We start from the raw sequence: 13,951 nt of genomic DNA on the forward strand, positions 1-13,951 counted from the left end.
CATACATAATCACTTCACATAAATTAATGTAGGTCAACAAACCCTTATCTGAAATCCTTGGAAGAAGATGGGATTCTAAATTCAGATTTTTTTAAAAAATGAAAGTAATACAGTAATGCAGAACATATATACATAATTACATAACAGCTCTAGTGGAGTCTGAAGCATCATCCTGTAATCAAACACATTGATATTTTCACAGCAAAACATATGAATCCTCACATGAAGTGGGATAAAGACTATAAACAGCATTCTGTCATTGCAGTGGTTAGGTTGTGAATAATATCTCAAAAATAACCTTTTGGGTTTTGGAATTGTATGTAACAGATTGTGGATCTGTGTCCTGTGTTCTCTCTTCATTATACAGCATTATTAAAATTAGAAAGTGCTGACATTTTCTTATAAACATTTATAACATCAGTCTGATCTCATAGGTTCGTTTCCTCATCTGATTATTCTCTCTCCTCAAAATTCCCTTTTGCTACCAGTATTCAGTAGACCGATCACACGGGAAGAATATCAGAATTCTACTGGATATCCATTATCCTAAAATAATTCTGGTAAGAATAATTCTACTTGTGAGATGTGTTAATACAAAAATAACTATTCTAAGCCAAAATAATATGTTACATCTACATAGTTTTGCCGAAGTTTTTGCAGATGTCTACTTAAACGCAACAGGATCTTTAGGAACTCTATGATGCCATTAGGATTATCTTGAATCTTAAGTTTTCAAAAATAGTACATAAGCTTTATATAAATGGGAACTAAAAGTTTGTCACATCTTCGCTCTGCATTAGTCAGATCATATCTAGAAAAATGTTCTTTTTTTTGAGACAGTGTTGGATAATGGAAAGAAAAGAGGTTTTTCAGAAAAAATATGGGTCTGAGTGACAGTCCTATTACCTACTAGCTGTAAAATGATAGGCAAGTTATGTGACTTTGTGACCTTTGGTTTCCACATTTGTAAAGTGGGGATAATAAAACTACTTTGCAAAGTCACAGTGAGAATTAGAAATAATAAACATAAAACACAAGAGGAAGTGGCACACAAGATAAAAGTTACTGTTTTTATTCTTTAAGAGAAATGGGGAGAAGAGGGAGAAAAACAGAGGAAGGAAGAAGTTCTATAGGCCTGAGTACTATATAAGACGAAACACTTATGAAGCTCTGGGACAGGGCTGGAAGGGAGCTAACAAAACTCAAACATCTGTTTGAAATATAAGTATTTTAACAATGTATTATGTATAATACATCATTATAAAAATTAAAATGTTTTAATTACAATGTTGACACTTTATTCAAGCACTAATCTAAGAGATGCAGTCACACTATACTCTCAAAACACAAAAATGTAGTGATTTTCTTTGTATTTTTTAACTGCAGAACACTTCATAATTTTAAAAATGAAATCCGCAACTCTTACAGTATCTTCATGGTTTGTATAGCGAAGTAAAATAAACCAACAAGGATGGGGGAAAATACTTACTCAATTTTCTGCTGGAGTTGTTCAGAAAGCTTTTTATTTTCTTCCTGTAGAGTATTCCTTTCATTCACTTAAAAACAATTCGAAAAAGAAGGCACATAATATATTTATATTAACATCTATGTCAGGCTTTCAAATATGTCAGCATGTATGAAGAAATTAGTACTTCTAATCCTATATCATAATGTTTATTCAGGGTTAACACTAGCGTGCAAAACTAATTTGTTACTAGGTAGGGGGTACTACATCTCACACCGTGCCAGTCCCATGTAACTGATTAACTGATAATTTTATGTAATGCTTGCAGGCAAAAGAGAGTACTTCATGTACTAGGGAGTATAATTATTCATACTGAGGACAAGAAAGCATTCCATCTGGTTACTCAGTCCCACTAATTTCAAATACCATTTTAGCAAGAGTCACTTATCTTGAAATTAATTTGATCATAAAAATAAAATAGGCTGGGCGCAGTGGCTCACAGCTGTAATCCCAGCACTCGGAGGCCAAGGTGGGTGGATCACTTGAGGTGAGGAGTTCGAGACCAGCCTGGCCACCATGGTGAAACTCCGTCTCTACTAAAAACACAAAAATCAGCTGGACGTGGTGGTGCATGCCTGTGATCCCAGCTATTCCAGGTGGAGGCAGGAGAATCTCTTCAACCTGGGAGGCTGAGGTTGTAGTGGTCCAAGATAGCGCCACTGCACTCTAGCCTGGGTGGCAGGAAGAGTCTCAAAAAAAAAAAAAAAAAAAACACCAAACTGCTGAATATCAGCGTAATTTTTATAACAAGCACATTTATCAAATCAAATTTTCTTCTTAGTCACACTCTACATTTCATGAATAATTATGGTATCAGTAACTTAAATATACCCATTGAAGCACTATCTGCTTGTTTGAATCTCCACCAAATTTTCCTATCTATATTTATTTAATTTATAAAGCAGAAATCCAGTTTTGGGCTGTAACTTCTACTGGAACCAGCATAAAACTCTCATCAATGTTTACTATGATGTCACTGCTTAAGCATGTGCTTTAGTAAAAGAAGTAGATCCCAGAAATCAAGTCACAGTAAATACAATGAACTTTTACCAAAGAAGGTTAGTCATATTCTAAAATTTGTTGGCCGGGCGCGGTGGCTCAAGCCTGTAATCCCAGCACTTTGGGAGGCCGAGACGGGCGGATCACGAGGTCAGGAGATCGAGACCATCCTGGCTAACACGGTGAAACCCCGTCTCTACTAAAAAATACAAAAAACTAGCCGGGCGCGGTGGCGGGTGCCTGTAGTCCCAACTACTCGGGAGGCTGAGGCAGGAGAATGGCGTGAACCCGGGAGGCGGAGCTTGCAGTGAGCTGAGATCCGGCCACTGCACTCCAGCCTGGGCGGCAGAGCGAGACTCCGTCTCAAAAAAAAAAAAAAAAAAAAAAAAAAAAAATTTGTTAATAATTTAGTGGTTTATAAAGCTAAACATGTTTTCTTACACTGAGTAAATTTTCTGGACTATCTACAACATGTGAGGTTATTAAACTACTTTTGTGGAGGATCCAAAAAAATTAAGATGTAGACAGTGACCTAAAGCAATGTGCAGTCTATCAAAGGAGACAAGATATTACATAAACATGTTTTATAGGTTTAAAAGTGACAAGGGCATTCGAGAAGTACAAATAAAGTACCAAGGAAATTTCCAAGGAGAAAGAGGTTACTTTGAGCCCTTGAGAAGATCAGGAATGCATTCATCAAAAAAAGGGCAACTGAGCTGGACAGGAGACTATATTCTACAGAGAAAATCAGTGGAACAAAGAAAGACTGGGTATAATAAATGGTAGAAAGCCTTCAATAGCAGGTTAAGAAATTAAAACTTTATCTTACAGATTACCAGGAATCATTTTTCATAGATGAATGATGGGAAGACTGATTTGTTAGTACATACAGTATATACCAATGTGAAAAGAAAATATGGACAAGACAAAAAGTCAGGTGGTCTTTAAAAGAAATGAGTATCTAGACCTATGTAGAGGTGGATAAATAGGAAGTAAAGACCAGTACAAGAACGTAACAGAGGCAGAATCAGTAGTATTTGGCAACTCATCCTTTGTAGGGTTGACAGAAGTCAAAGATGACCTTAGATTTCTGATTAAGATGGTTTACTTGATTTCCCCTCTCCAAATCCAAATAAAATGACAACACTCTAAAATAAGTCTACTGGAATATTAAAAAGCCAAAAAGGGTGTCACTAACAGATCAGAACTATAAAAAATTTCTGAATTATTTAAAAATAGGCTCAGGTTGATGGTAAAATCCAACGAAAAAGGGTCTTTAAAAAAGGGAGTTTTCCCAGCAGAATCTCTTATCAATTCTGGTACCAGGGCAGCATGGCCCACAAACTGCTAAATGGGTAAACAAAGGGTGCCTAATAGTTGCCCTTAGGCTAAAGTCATGAGGATAGATCTCTAAAAGTTTTGACACAGGAGTCATTAATAAATACCAAGACAAGAAAATCAGAGCAGTGCTTCCAAGTAACTTATGGTAGACACGAGAGAACGTACTTTCACACTCAGAAGACGAACTATCCATACAGAAAAGGTCTCTAGCAAGGCGTATTTCCCTCCCATTTTCAGTCATTAGAGTAGGGTCCCTGTAAGATTTACTATCAGCAAAGCAAGGATTCTCCCTTGGGCTAATTAAAAGATAATTTTACTTAAAGGTAATTTTTTTTTAACAAGTGTCTAGCTAAAAAAAGAGAAAACTACACAGAAATGAAATACTGGGCAAAAGCAGCACGTAAGTGGAGAAGAAGATCAAAGTTAAGTGCTTTAAAATTCTTGTATTATTCAGAAGAGAATTAAGATATTAACTTTAAAAATGCATATAAGGCGGATCAACTGAAGTCAGGAGTTCAAGGCCAGCCCGGTCAACATGGCGAAACCCCATCTCTAATAAAAATACAAAAATTAGTTGGGTGTGGTCACACGTGCCTATAATCCCAGCTACTGGGGAGGCTGAGGCAGAAGAATTGCCTGAACCCAGGAGATAGAGGTTGCAGTGAGCCAAGATAGCATCACTGCACTCCAGCCTAGCGGACAGAGTGAGAATCCATCTCTCAAAAAAAAAAAAAAAAAAAATGTAAAAATGATTCAAAGCATCCTAGTTAATTCTTTGATCTTTTCTTTTTTGAAAGAGAGTCTCACTCTGTCGCCGAGGCTGAAGTGCAAAGGCGCGATCTCGGCTCACTGCAATCTCTGCCTCCCAGGTTCAAGCAATTCTCTGTTTCAGCCTCCTGAGAAGCTGGGATTACAGGCGCCTGCCACCATGCCCGGCTAATTTTTTTTTTTGTGTGTGTGTGTGTGTGTGTGTGTGTGTGTGTGTGTGTTTTTTTTTTTTTTTTTTTTTTTAGTAGAGACGGGGTTTCACCATCTTGGCCAGGCTGGTCTTGAACTCCTGACCTCGTGATCCACCCGCCTCGGCTTCCCAAAGTGTTGGGATTACAGACGAGAGCCACAGCGCCTGGCTTAATTCTTTGATCGTAATAGAACCTCGACAGCAGAAAAACTGAATGGACAAAATGATATTTAAATATACGCTCCCCAATTAAAACATTAACATATCAAGTCTGTCTGTTTTAGAAATTAAACATTGGGGCTGGGTGTGATGGCTCACAACTGTAATCCCAGCACTTTGGGAGGCCGAGGTAAGCGGATCATGAGGTCAAGAGGTTCAAGACCAGCCTGGCCAATATAGTGAAACCCCGTCTCTACCAAAAATATAAAAATTGATCTGGGCGTGGTGGTGGGTGCCTGTAATCCCAGCTACTTGGGAGGTTGAGGCAAGAGAGCTGCTTGATAGAACCCAGGAGGCGGAGGTTGCAGTGAGCAGAGATGATGCCACTGCACTCCAGCCAGGGTGACAATGTGAGATTCCGTCTCAAAAAAAAAAAAAAAAGAAATTAAACACTGGTTCACCCTAGAAAAGCTATCAGTAAAACTCACTACCTGAACAGATGCTAAGAATTTTATAAATTCACAATTAAGCAAAACTTAGCAAAAGAGGCACAGAAGGAAATATCCATAACTTAACTTCACGTATCTACTAGAAGGCCATAGCACACTTAAATGTAATATAGTCTAGTCTTTCATTATGTATCAACTGCTATTCTGGGCAGTAGCCTAAAGTCCCTTAGGCCAATAAAGTATGTAAAGAAAAACAATCACCAAAAGAAACTAAAAATAATTGAGAGAAAAGATGAAATTGTCACTATTTGCAAATGATATTTTTACCTAGACAATCTGCAGCAAAATAAAACTAATGAAAGAAATCCTTAGTCATCTTCCAACGATGGGGGTGAGTTGGAGGGTCGGGGTGGTTCCTGACTAGCGAGACTGAAGCAAAAGTTATTGGGTGGATGTTCGAAGAAGCTTTTTTTTTTTTTAAAAGACTCTCCTGGCATGCTCATTTCAGCCTTTTGTTGCTGCTTCTTCCTTCTTGTATGAACGCAGTCACGAAGCCTGAAAAAGTACCTGCCATCTTTTGACCATGAGACAATAAGCTTGAGGATGAATGCCTGCAAACTCTAAAGATGGTAAATTTCTACTTCACATTCCATGTTAAAAATTCCAGATGGATTAAATATGCAAATTTATGTGTGTGTGTATACATACATCGTATGTACAAAAATTGGAGAATATTTTTATATTCTTGGGGGTAGAGAAAGCCTTCCTAAACAAGGTAAGAAAATATACAAAACTTCCACATGTCAAGTAGTTAAAAATGAAGTCAACAGGAAGCAAGGTAGAAAATATATGCACAATATATCCACCAAAGTGTAATAATCCTTCCATAATATATAAATAACTCTTAAAAAATACAAACAGCAAATAGGGCAATTTAAGACTGGGCAAAGAATAAATAAGCCATTCACTCAAGAAGACGATCATATAAAATAATACTTGATTGGAACAGTCACAGGGAATGCCAATTTTAAAAAGGTATAATTCTTCACCCACCAGATTGATTATTATTAATACATTTTTGCCCAAATCTGAAGAGGATGTAAGAAAACAAAAATTCTCAAACATTCAAACAAAAAGTTGAGTAGTCCATTAATGTGACAATAGCTAAAAAATTGACACCTATACTACGGCATACAATGCAGCCATTTAAAAAAATGTTGTCTTATACTTTAACACCTAGACAAGTTTTTTTGCTAGCTTGGAGTTTTTGGCTCTATTTTAGATAATGTTGCTGGAAATCTATTAGATATGTAGACATTACTGGAGATTATTTCCAGTAGTACTAACAATAATATGACTGTGGATCTCAACTACAGTTGGCCTTTTGTATCTGTGAGTTCTGAATCTGTGGATGGAAAACAGTTGGGAAAAAACAATTCTACAAAGTTCCAAAAAGCAAAACTTGAATTTGCCACACACTGAATACATTTAATTCACACAAATGAAGTGACGTGTAGAGACTGCACTTGGTATTATAAGGAATCTAGAGATGATTTAAAGTATGCAGGAGAACGTGGGTAGGTTATGTGCAAATACTATGTGACTTTATATAAGGTACTTGAGCATCCAAGGATTTTTGTATGTGTCAGGGTCCTGGAACCAATACCCTACAGATGACAAGGAACAACTATATATTTATTGAGATGTAACAGTTTTCTACTCATTGATAATATTCTTACATTCCTAAATAAATATATGCACATGTTCACCCATATACACCATAGAATCTATAGACATATTAACATGTAAAGACTTCCAAGACATAGTCTAAAGTGAAATAACACATTAGAACACAAAGTATGGTATGATCCCATTAAAATTAAAAGGAGAAGGGAGGGAAGTGGGGTCTAACAAGGGACAGAGACAGAAAAACCTGGACCTGGGATAGATACGTATCAGACTATTAACAGTAGTTACCTCTGGGAGCAGAATAAAGTTATATTCTTTATCTCTTTTTAAAACAATGAACATATATTCAATATTCTTACTTGAATAACCAGAGGACAGCAATATAATTAACAGAAAAAAATAGAAGACAGAATTAGTTTGGAAAAGAAGATAATTAATTAGATTTTGAATATATTGATTGTGAGCTGCTTATGGGAAATCCAGGTGATGGTCACCCAAAGAAATAGATAGTTATAAGAGAGTAAGATTAACAGAAGTATTAAAAGAATAAAAGAAGGCAGCTAAGAATGTAGAAAAACTCTACACTCAATAGGTAAGGACAATAAACTGAAAATAGTATACTTATGAAAACAGTATATCATAAATACCAAGAGAGAAAACTGTAGAACACTAAATTGTCCGCTTTGTATTTAACTTTACTAAGTATTAAGGTTACATGAAATAAAGATAAAACCAAAGAAGCAAATATGGACATGTCCAAAAAAAAAAAAAAAAAACAAAAAAACACCTGCTTCTTGTCTTAGAACTGATGACTTTAAGACCAATGTGGACAGTATTTGCACAACCTTTCTGTATCCTATTTCTTACTAAATTAAGCAAGAGATTAAATCTACAAAAAGTACAAAAAAGGACATTTGAACTTTTACTAAATAAGAAAAAATACATGTAAACAATCCATTTAATTACAATCAATTTACTAATAGGTCGTAACAACAATACATTACATACTTTAAATAATTAATACATGAAGAAAGGAAACTCACTAAGTTCTGTAATAAGTTTAAGATTCTGCTGCCGGATATTTTCAAACTCTTGCTGTTTTTTCCGCATATGTTCTTCAGTTACTGCACAGCGATCACATAATCCTGCTCTTAACCTATGAAACAAAACAAAGTATTTTTCATCCACTAAAAGAGATTTCCTTCTATTTGAATTCCAAGACTTTCATGAAGATTTAAGGAACTGACTTGGCAAATACTGGGAATATCAACTAGATTAATGATGTTGTTATACCTTCAACATATTCTTACATAGGAAATCATGTTATACCACCATTTTCTTCAGATTGCAATTCTATAAAAATCTGCCAGTTTTAAACTCAATCTAAGGGAACTTATTTATTGAAGAAGCTGACCTTGTTTTAATTTATTATGGTCAAAATATGAATCCTGGTCCAATACCAGGGGGCAGAATTATACCTGAAGCAACTTTGCAGCTGCTTTGCTCAGCACAGCATATCACCCATAGTGAGTGTTCAATAATATTTTTGATGAAAAATTAAATTCATCAAAATTTATTTGTTAATATTGGCAGGGTGCAGTGGCTCATGCCTGTAATCCCAGCACTCTGGGAGGCTGAGGCGACAGGATCACGAGATCAGGAGTTCGAGACCAGTCTGGCCAATATGGTGAAACCCCATCCCTAATAAAAAATACAAAAATTAGCTGGGCATAGTGGTGCTCGCTTGTAGTCCCAGCTACTCGAGAGGCTGAAGCAGAAGTATCGCTTGAACCCGGGAGGTGGAAGTTGTAGTGAGCTGAGATTATGCCACTGCACTCCAGCCTGGGGCACAGAGCAAGACTCTGACTCAAAAAAAAAAAAAAAATTTTTTTATGGGTCAATATTGTTGAATAAAAGTCAAGAAATACAACGGAGGAAAAGTCACCTCATATTTTCCTTTTGGTATAAAAAAATTATTAGTAAAAATTCACAATGTATTATATAAAAAAAATTACGGGCCGGGAGCAGTGGCTCACGCTTATAATCCCAGCACTTCGGGAGGCCAAGGCGGGTGGATCACAAGGTCAGGAGATCGAGACCATCCTGGCTATCATGGTGAAATCCTGTCTCTACTAAAAATACAAAAAATTAACCGGGCGTGGTGGCAGGCGCCTGTAGTCCCAGCTATTCAGGAGGCTGAGGCAGGAGAATGGCGTGAACTCGGGAAGCGGAGCTTGCAGTGAGCTGAGATCGCGCCACTGCACTCGGGCCTGGGCAAAGAGCAAGACTTCATCTCAAAAAAAAAAAAAAATTACGAAATAGCTTTTTACTAATTATTTGTGACTGTTGAAGAGAGAAACACATATATCACACAAGCAGGTGAGGGAGAGGTATATTCCAAAATGTTAGTAATAGTTATCTTGTAGGTAACAGTATTATGGGAGATTTTTCTCTTCTTCATTTTCCATATTTTTCAAACATTTTCCAATATCATTATTTACATAATCAGAAAAAAATACAGTTAAAAAGGAGACACATACTCCATGTTAAGAATTCAGGAAATATATTCGAATATATATATATTTTTTTGAGATGGAGTCGCACTCCGTCACCCAGGTTGGAGTGCAGTGGTGCAATCTCAGCTCACTGTAAGCTCCGCCTCCCGGGTTCACGCCATTCTCCTGCCTCAGCCTCCCGAGTAGCTGGGACTACAGGTGCCTGCCACCATGCCTGGCTAATTTTTTGTGTTTTTCATTGAGATGGGGTTTCACTGTGTTAGCCAGGATGGTCTCAATCTCCTGACTTCGTGATTTCGCTTGCCTCGGCCTCCCAAAGTGCTGGGATTACAGGTGTGAGCCACTGCATCTGGCCCGAAGATAATAATTTCAAGTCAATAACTAAGCCAATAAGATAGTAAGTATTTAAGTGTTGGCAGAGCACGGTGGCTCACGCCTGTAATCCCAGCACTTTGGGAGGCCGAGGTGGGCAGATCACCTGAGGTCAGGTGTTAGAGACTAGCCTGGCCAATGTGGCAAAACCTCATCTCTACCAAAAACAAAAATTAGCTGGGTGCGGTGGTTCATGCTTGTAATCCCAGCTACTTGGGAGACTGAGGCAGGAGAAATGCTTGGAACCCAGGAGGCAGGGATTGCAGTAAGCTGAGATAGCGCCATCGCACTCTAGCCTGGGTGACAGAGTAAGACTCTGTCTCAAAAAAAAAAAAAGAAAAAAAAGATAGTAAGTATTTAAGTGCCTGTGGAAGTCACAGCATGGTAGTATATGCCAAGAATTTTAAAATAAATTAGACATAAAACATGAAAAGTATACAACTAAAGCAAAGCAAAATAAAAGAACACAGACTTTTTTTTTCCTTCTTTTTTTTTTTTTTTTTTAAATGAGATGGGGTCTCACTATGTTGCCCAGGCTGGTCTCAAACTCCTGAGCTCAAGGAATCCTCCCACCCTGGCCTCCCAAAGTACTGGGATTACAGGCATGAGTTACCGTGCCTGGCCAGAACCCAGACGTGTTTATACAAAAGTAAAAGTCATATGAAACAATGTTGATATAGATGTAAAAATAAAAGGAAGTCATATATAGCATTAATAGCATCAGAATTTCTAGAATGAATGAACAAACAGGTAGGCATTATGATTTACACGGAATATAGTCTGAAGACAGAAATTATATCAGAAGCCTTAAAATCACACTGTATAAAGAACACCACTTAAGTAAAGATGGTAAAGTCAACACTTGCATCTATTTCTGCTCCTTTCTAGAATCTCATAAAATTACAGTAAAGATATATCTATATTTTAAAGATACAAACACATGAGGACAAGAAGAATGGAAGAGAAAACAAAACAAAGAAACGAAAGCAAGGCAGCTGGTGGGCAAATAGAAAGTGACCTGAGAATGCTAAATCCTAAGCCAATGATGCGAAAAGTAGAGAACTGCATTGTCCAGTATGGTAGACACAGCCACATGTGGCTATTTCAATCTAAATAAATAAAATAAAAATAAAAATTGAGCTTCTCCGTTGCAGACAAGTGCTCAGCAGCCACATGTCTACTTGCTACCATATTGAACAGTGCAGATTTAGAACATTTCCACAATCGCAGAAAATTCTATTAGACAGTACTGACCTAGAACCAACCTGATTCACACTGTAAAATTCCCAAAAGGCTCAACAATTTGTTCTGGGAGTGACTGATTAAAAGCATGTTTTAAGAAATTATTATACGAACATTCTCTCCTATATTCTGAGCAGTCAAGTGATTACCCCTTTGACTCCCAGCAGCAGACTGGAGGTTTAATCTTTAGTCAGTCTAAAACAGTGTCTGGTTTGGGAACCATGAGGCTCAAGAGTAGGAGCACAATAATGAAATGAATATATATACACACCAAATTCTCAGATTCCAGCGTAGGCCCTCATCATCTACTTGGCTCCAAGAACATTGGGAGTCAGCCCTATTACACACTCTAGAAAATACAATTAAGGAGTCTTCTCTAGGAAATCTGAACAACCTGACAGGAAAGACCTAAAAATACTGACATTAGGGCATCTTCAATGAAACAGACCAGCCAGATCATTCTAACATAGAAGCTCACAGTCTACACAGCTCTACCCATGAACTCAGAGCTTCCAATTACTTTGTTCTCATCTCTTAAATATAACAAATAACCAAGTATCAAAAGGCATCGGAGAAACGCTTGTAAATTATAAGAAACCAAAGCAAACAAAACATTAAAAAAAAGAAAAAACCTGGAAGAAATAATAAGCTATACAGAAAGAAAAAGAAAAAATGCCAACGCTATCACAATCACAATCATCAAATTATAAAGAATACGGTAAGCCCTCACTTAACATCATTGATAGGTTCTCGGAAACCGTGACTTTAAGTTAAATGATGTATAAGCAAGCTAATTTTTCCCCCTCACTGTTAAAATGAAACAATGTCAAAGGAAAGGATGTTATTGGAAGGTTCCTGTAGGTCATTTCTTTTAAAGTTACAGTTTCTAAGAATCTATCTACAATGTTAAGTGAGGAGGTACTATATTCTAGAGGTAAGAAATGATGTGAAAACTATGAGATGAGAATGGGACTGCCATAAAAGGAAATATTCTGAGAACAAAAAAGAGACTTTAGAAATTAAAAATAGTATCCAGGTGTGGCAGCCCATGCCTGTAATCCCAGCATTGTGGGGGGCTGAAGCAAGAGAATTAATCGTTCGAGGCCAGGAGTTCAAGACCAGCACGGGCAACACAGTGAGATCCTGTCACTATTTAAACAAAAACCAAATAAATAAATAAATAAATTAATTAAAAATATTAAGAAAGACAAAACTATAAATAGAAGGTAAGAAAGTAAAGCTAAGAAAATCTACCCAAAAAGTAGTGTAAAAATGCAGAGAAAACAGAAAAGATAAAACTGGGCAATTATTCTAGAAGGTCTATCATAAAGAATAGGAGTTCCAGAAAAAGCAAGGAAGCATAGGAGGGGATTTGAGGCAGGGTGGGGAACAGTGAAGAAAATCAAGAACTCGGCCCACTACTTAAAGGACTGAAAAGAAAAATAAAAAAACAAAACCCAAGTCTCCAGCACAGTGGGTGTTAACAGATCTATATAAAATAACTCATCATTATGGAATTTCTGAATGTTGCAAACAAAGATAAGAGCCCATAAGCTTTCAGAAGAATTTTTTTTTTTTTTTTAAGAGTACACAGAAAAGATAAAAAATCACAATAATGATGAGAGGATTGCTTGAGGCCAAGACTTCTAGACAAGCCTGGTCAACATGAGGCCCCATCTCGAAAACAAACAAAGACTCACAGCACTGTTTTGGTGGGGGTTGTGGGGAAAAAAGAAAACTCAGAATAGTGTGGGATTTCAACAGCAACATTAGAAGCTAAAAGAAGTGACTTGGAATTCTGAAGAGAATTATTTCCAACCTAAACCTACATTCTCCAACTATTACTTCAACAACAATTTTCAGACATATAAAAATCTCAAAAATTTTGCCTCCTATCATTAACTTTTTTAAGTGTGACAATGTTACTTTTTTTTTTGAGACAAGGTCTCAAAATGGTAGTGAGGGGGACTAATCGGAACAAAGATGAAACAAGAATGGCCACAGTTAATAACTGTTGAAACCAAGTGATGGGTACACTGGAGTTGGTTATACTATTATGTCTACTTTTATATGTAAACTTTTAAAATAAACTTTTTTTAGGTCTCATCCACTCCGTCTCAGAAACCTACTGGAGGAGGCACGCTACCAAAATAAGAAAAAATAGAAAAGAAGTCCTAGATATATGAAAAACGAAAGCAGTAAAAGGAACCTGTGATGACCACTACGTAGCAGGTCAAGAGGACAGAGTCCAAATTGAAGCGGATCAGAGCCTCCAAGACAGATGTGTTCAAAAAGGTGAAATGTCAGAAGATATGACCTATCTAAACATCTTGATACATTTAGATAAATGATGGAACGTTGTGGTTGAACTAGTGGTTGGTAAGAACACTAAGCATATGAAAAAAAGGTCCATCATAAACACTATGGACAACAGAAATTTGCATAGGAAGAAAAATCGCAGTTTACAGTATGTTTCCGCTTTCAACTGTATTTACATAATCATAAAATAAAAACTCAATAGTAATCTAACCAAAATTAGAAGGAAGAGGGAAATGGGAATGGCGTCTATGTAGAAAGCAGAAAAAAGAAAAAAAAAAAAAACCTAAGAAAAATTTGTAAATAGCTCATAAACATTTTTAAAAAGAGATTTTTGAAGTAAACAGCAAAACAATATGAAGAATTGAAAATGCTTCTGAAGAAG

At 36.7% G+C, this 13,951-nt stretch overlaps 1 protein-coding gene across 12 annotated transcripts in view; it reads right to left on the reverse strand.

The window, feature by feature from the left end:
• RBBP8 (RB binding protein 8, endonuclease) overlaps positions 1-13,951 on the reverse strand; it is a 114,903-nt gene that overhangs the window by 45,149 nt on the left and 55,803 nt on the right. For 10 of the 12 annotated variants that reach the window (XM_065534016.2, XM_065534022.2, XM_065534019.2 and 7 more), the window contains 2 exons: positions 8,164-8,276; positions 1,490-1,556 (listed from right to left, as the gene is read on the reverse strand). In XM_065534016.2, the coding sequence (XP_065390088.1) occupies positions 1,490-1,556; positions 8,164-8,276 (180 nt within the window). The remainder of the gene's footprint in view (positions 1-1,489; positions 1,557-8,163; positions 8,277-13,951) is intronic. The other 2 variants (XM_074022739.1, XM_074022740.1) reach the window with 1 other exon arrangement.

Source organism: Macaca fascicularis, chromosome 18, assembly GCF_037993035.2.
Source record: "Macaca fascicularis isolate 582-1 chromosome 18, T2T-MFA8v1.1".
NCBI lineage: Eukaryota > Metazoa > Chordata > Mammalia > Primates > Cercopithecidae > Macaca > Macaca fascicularis.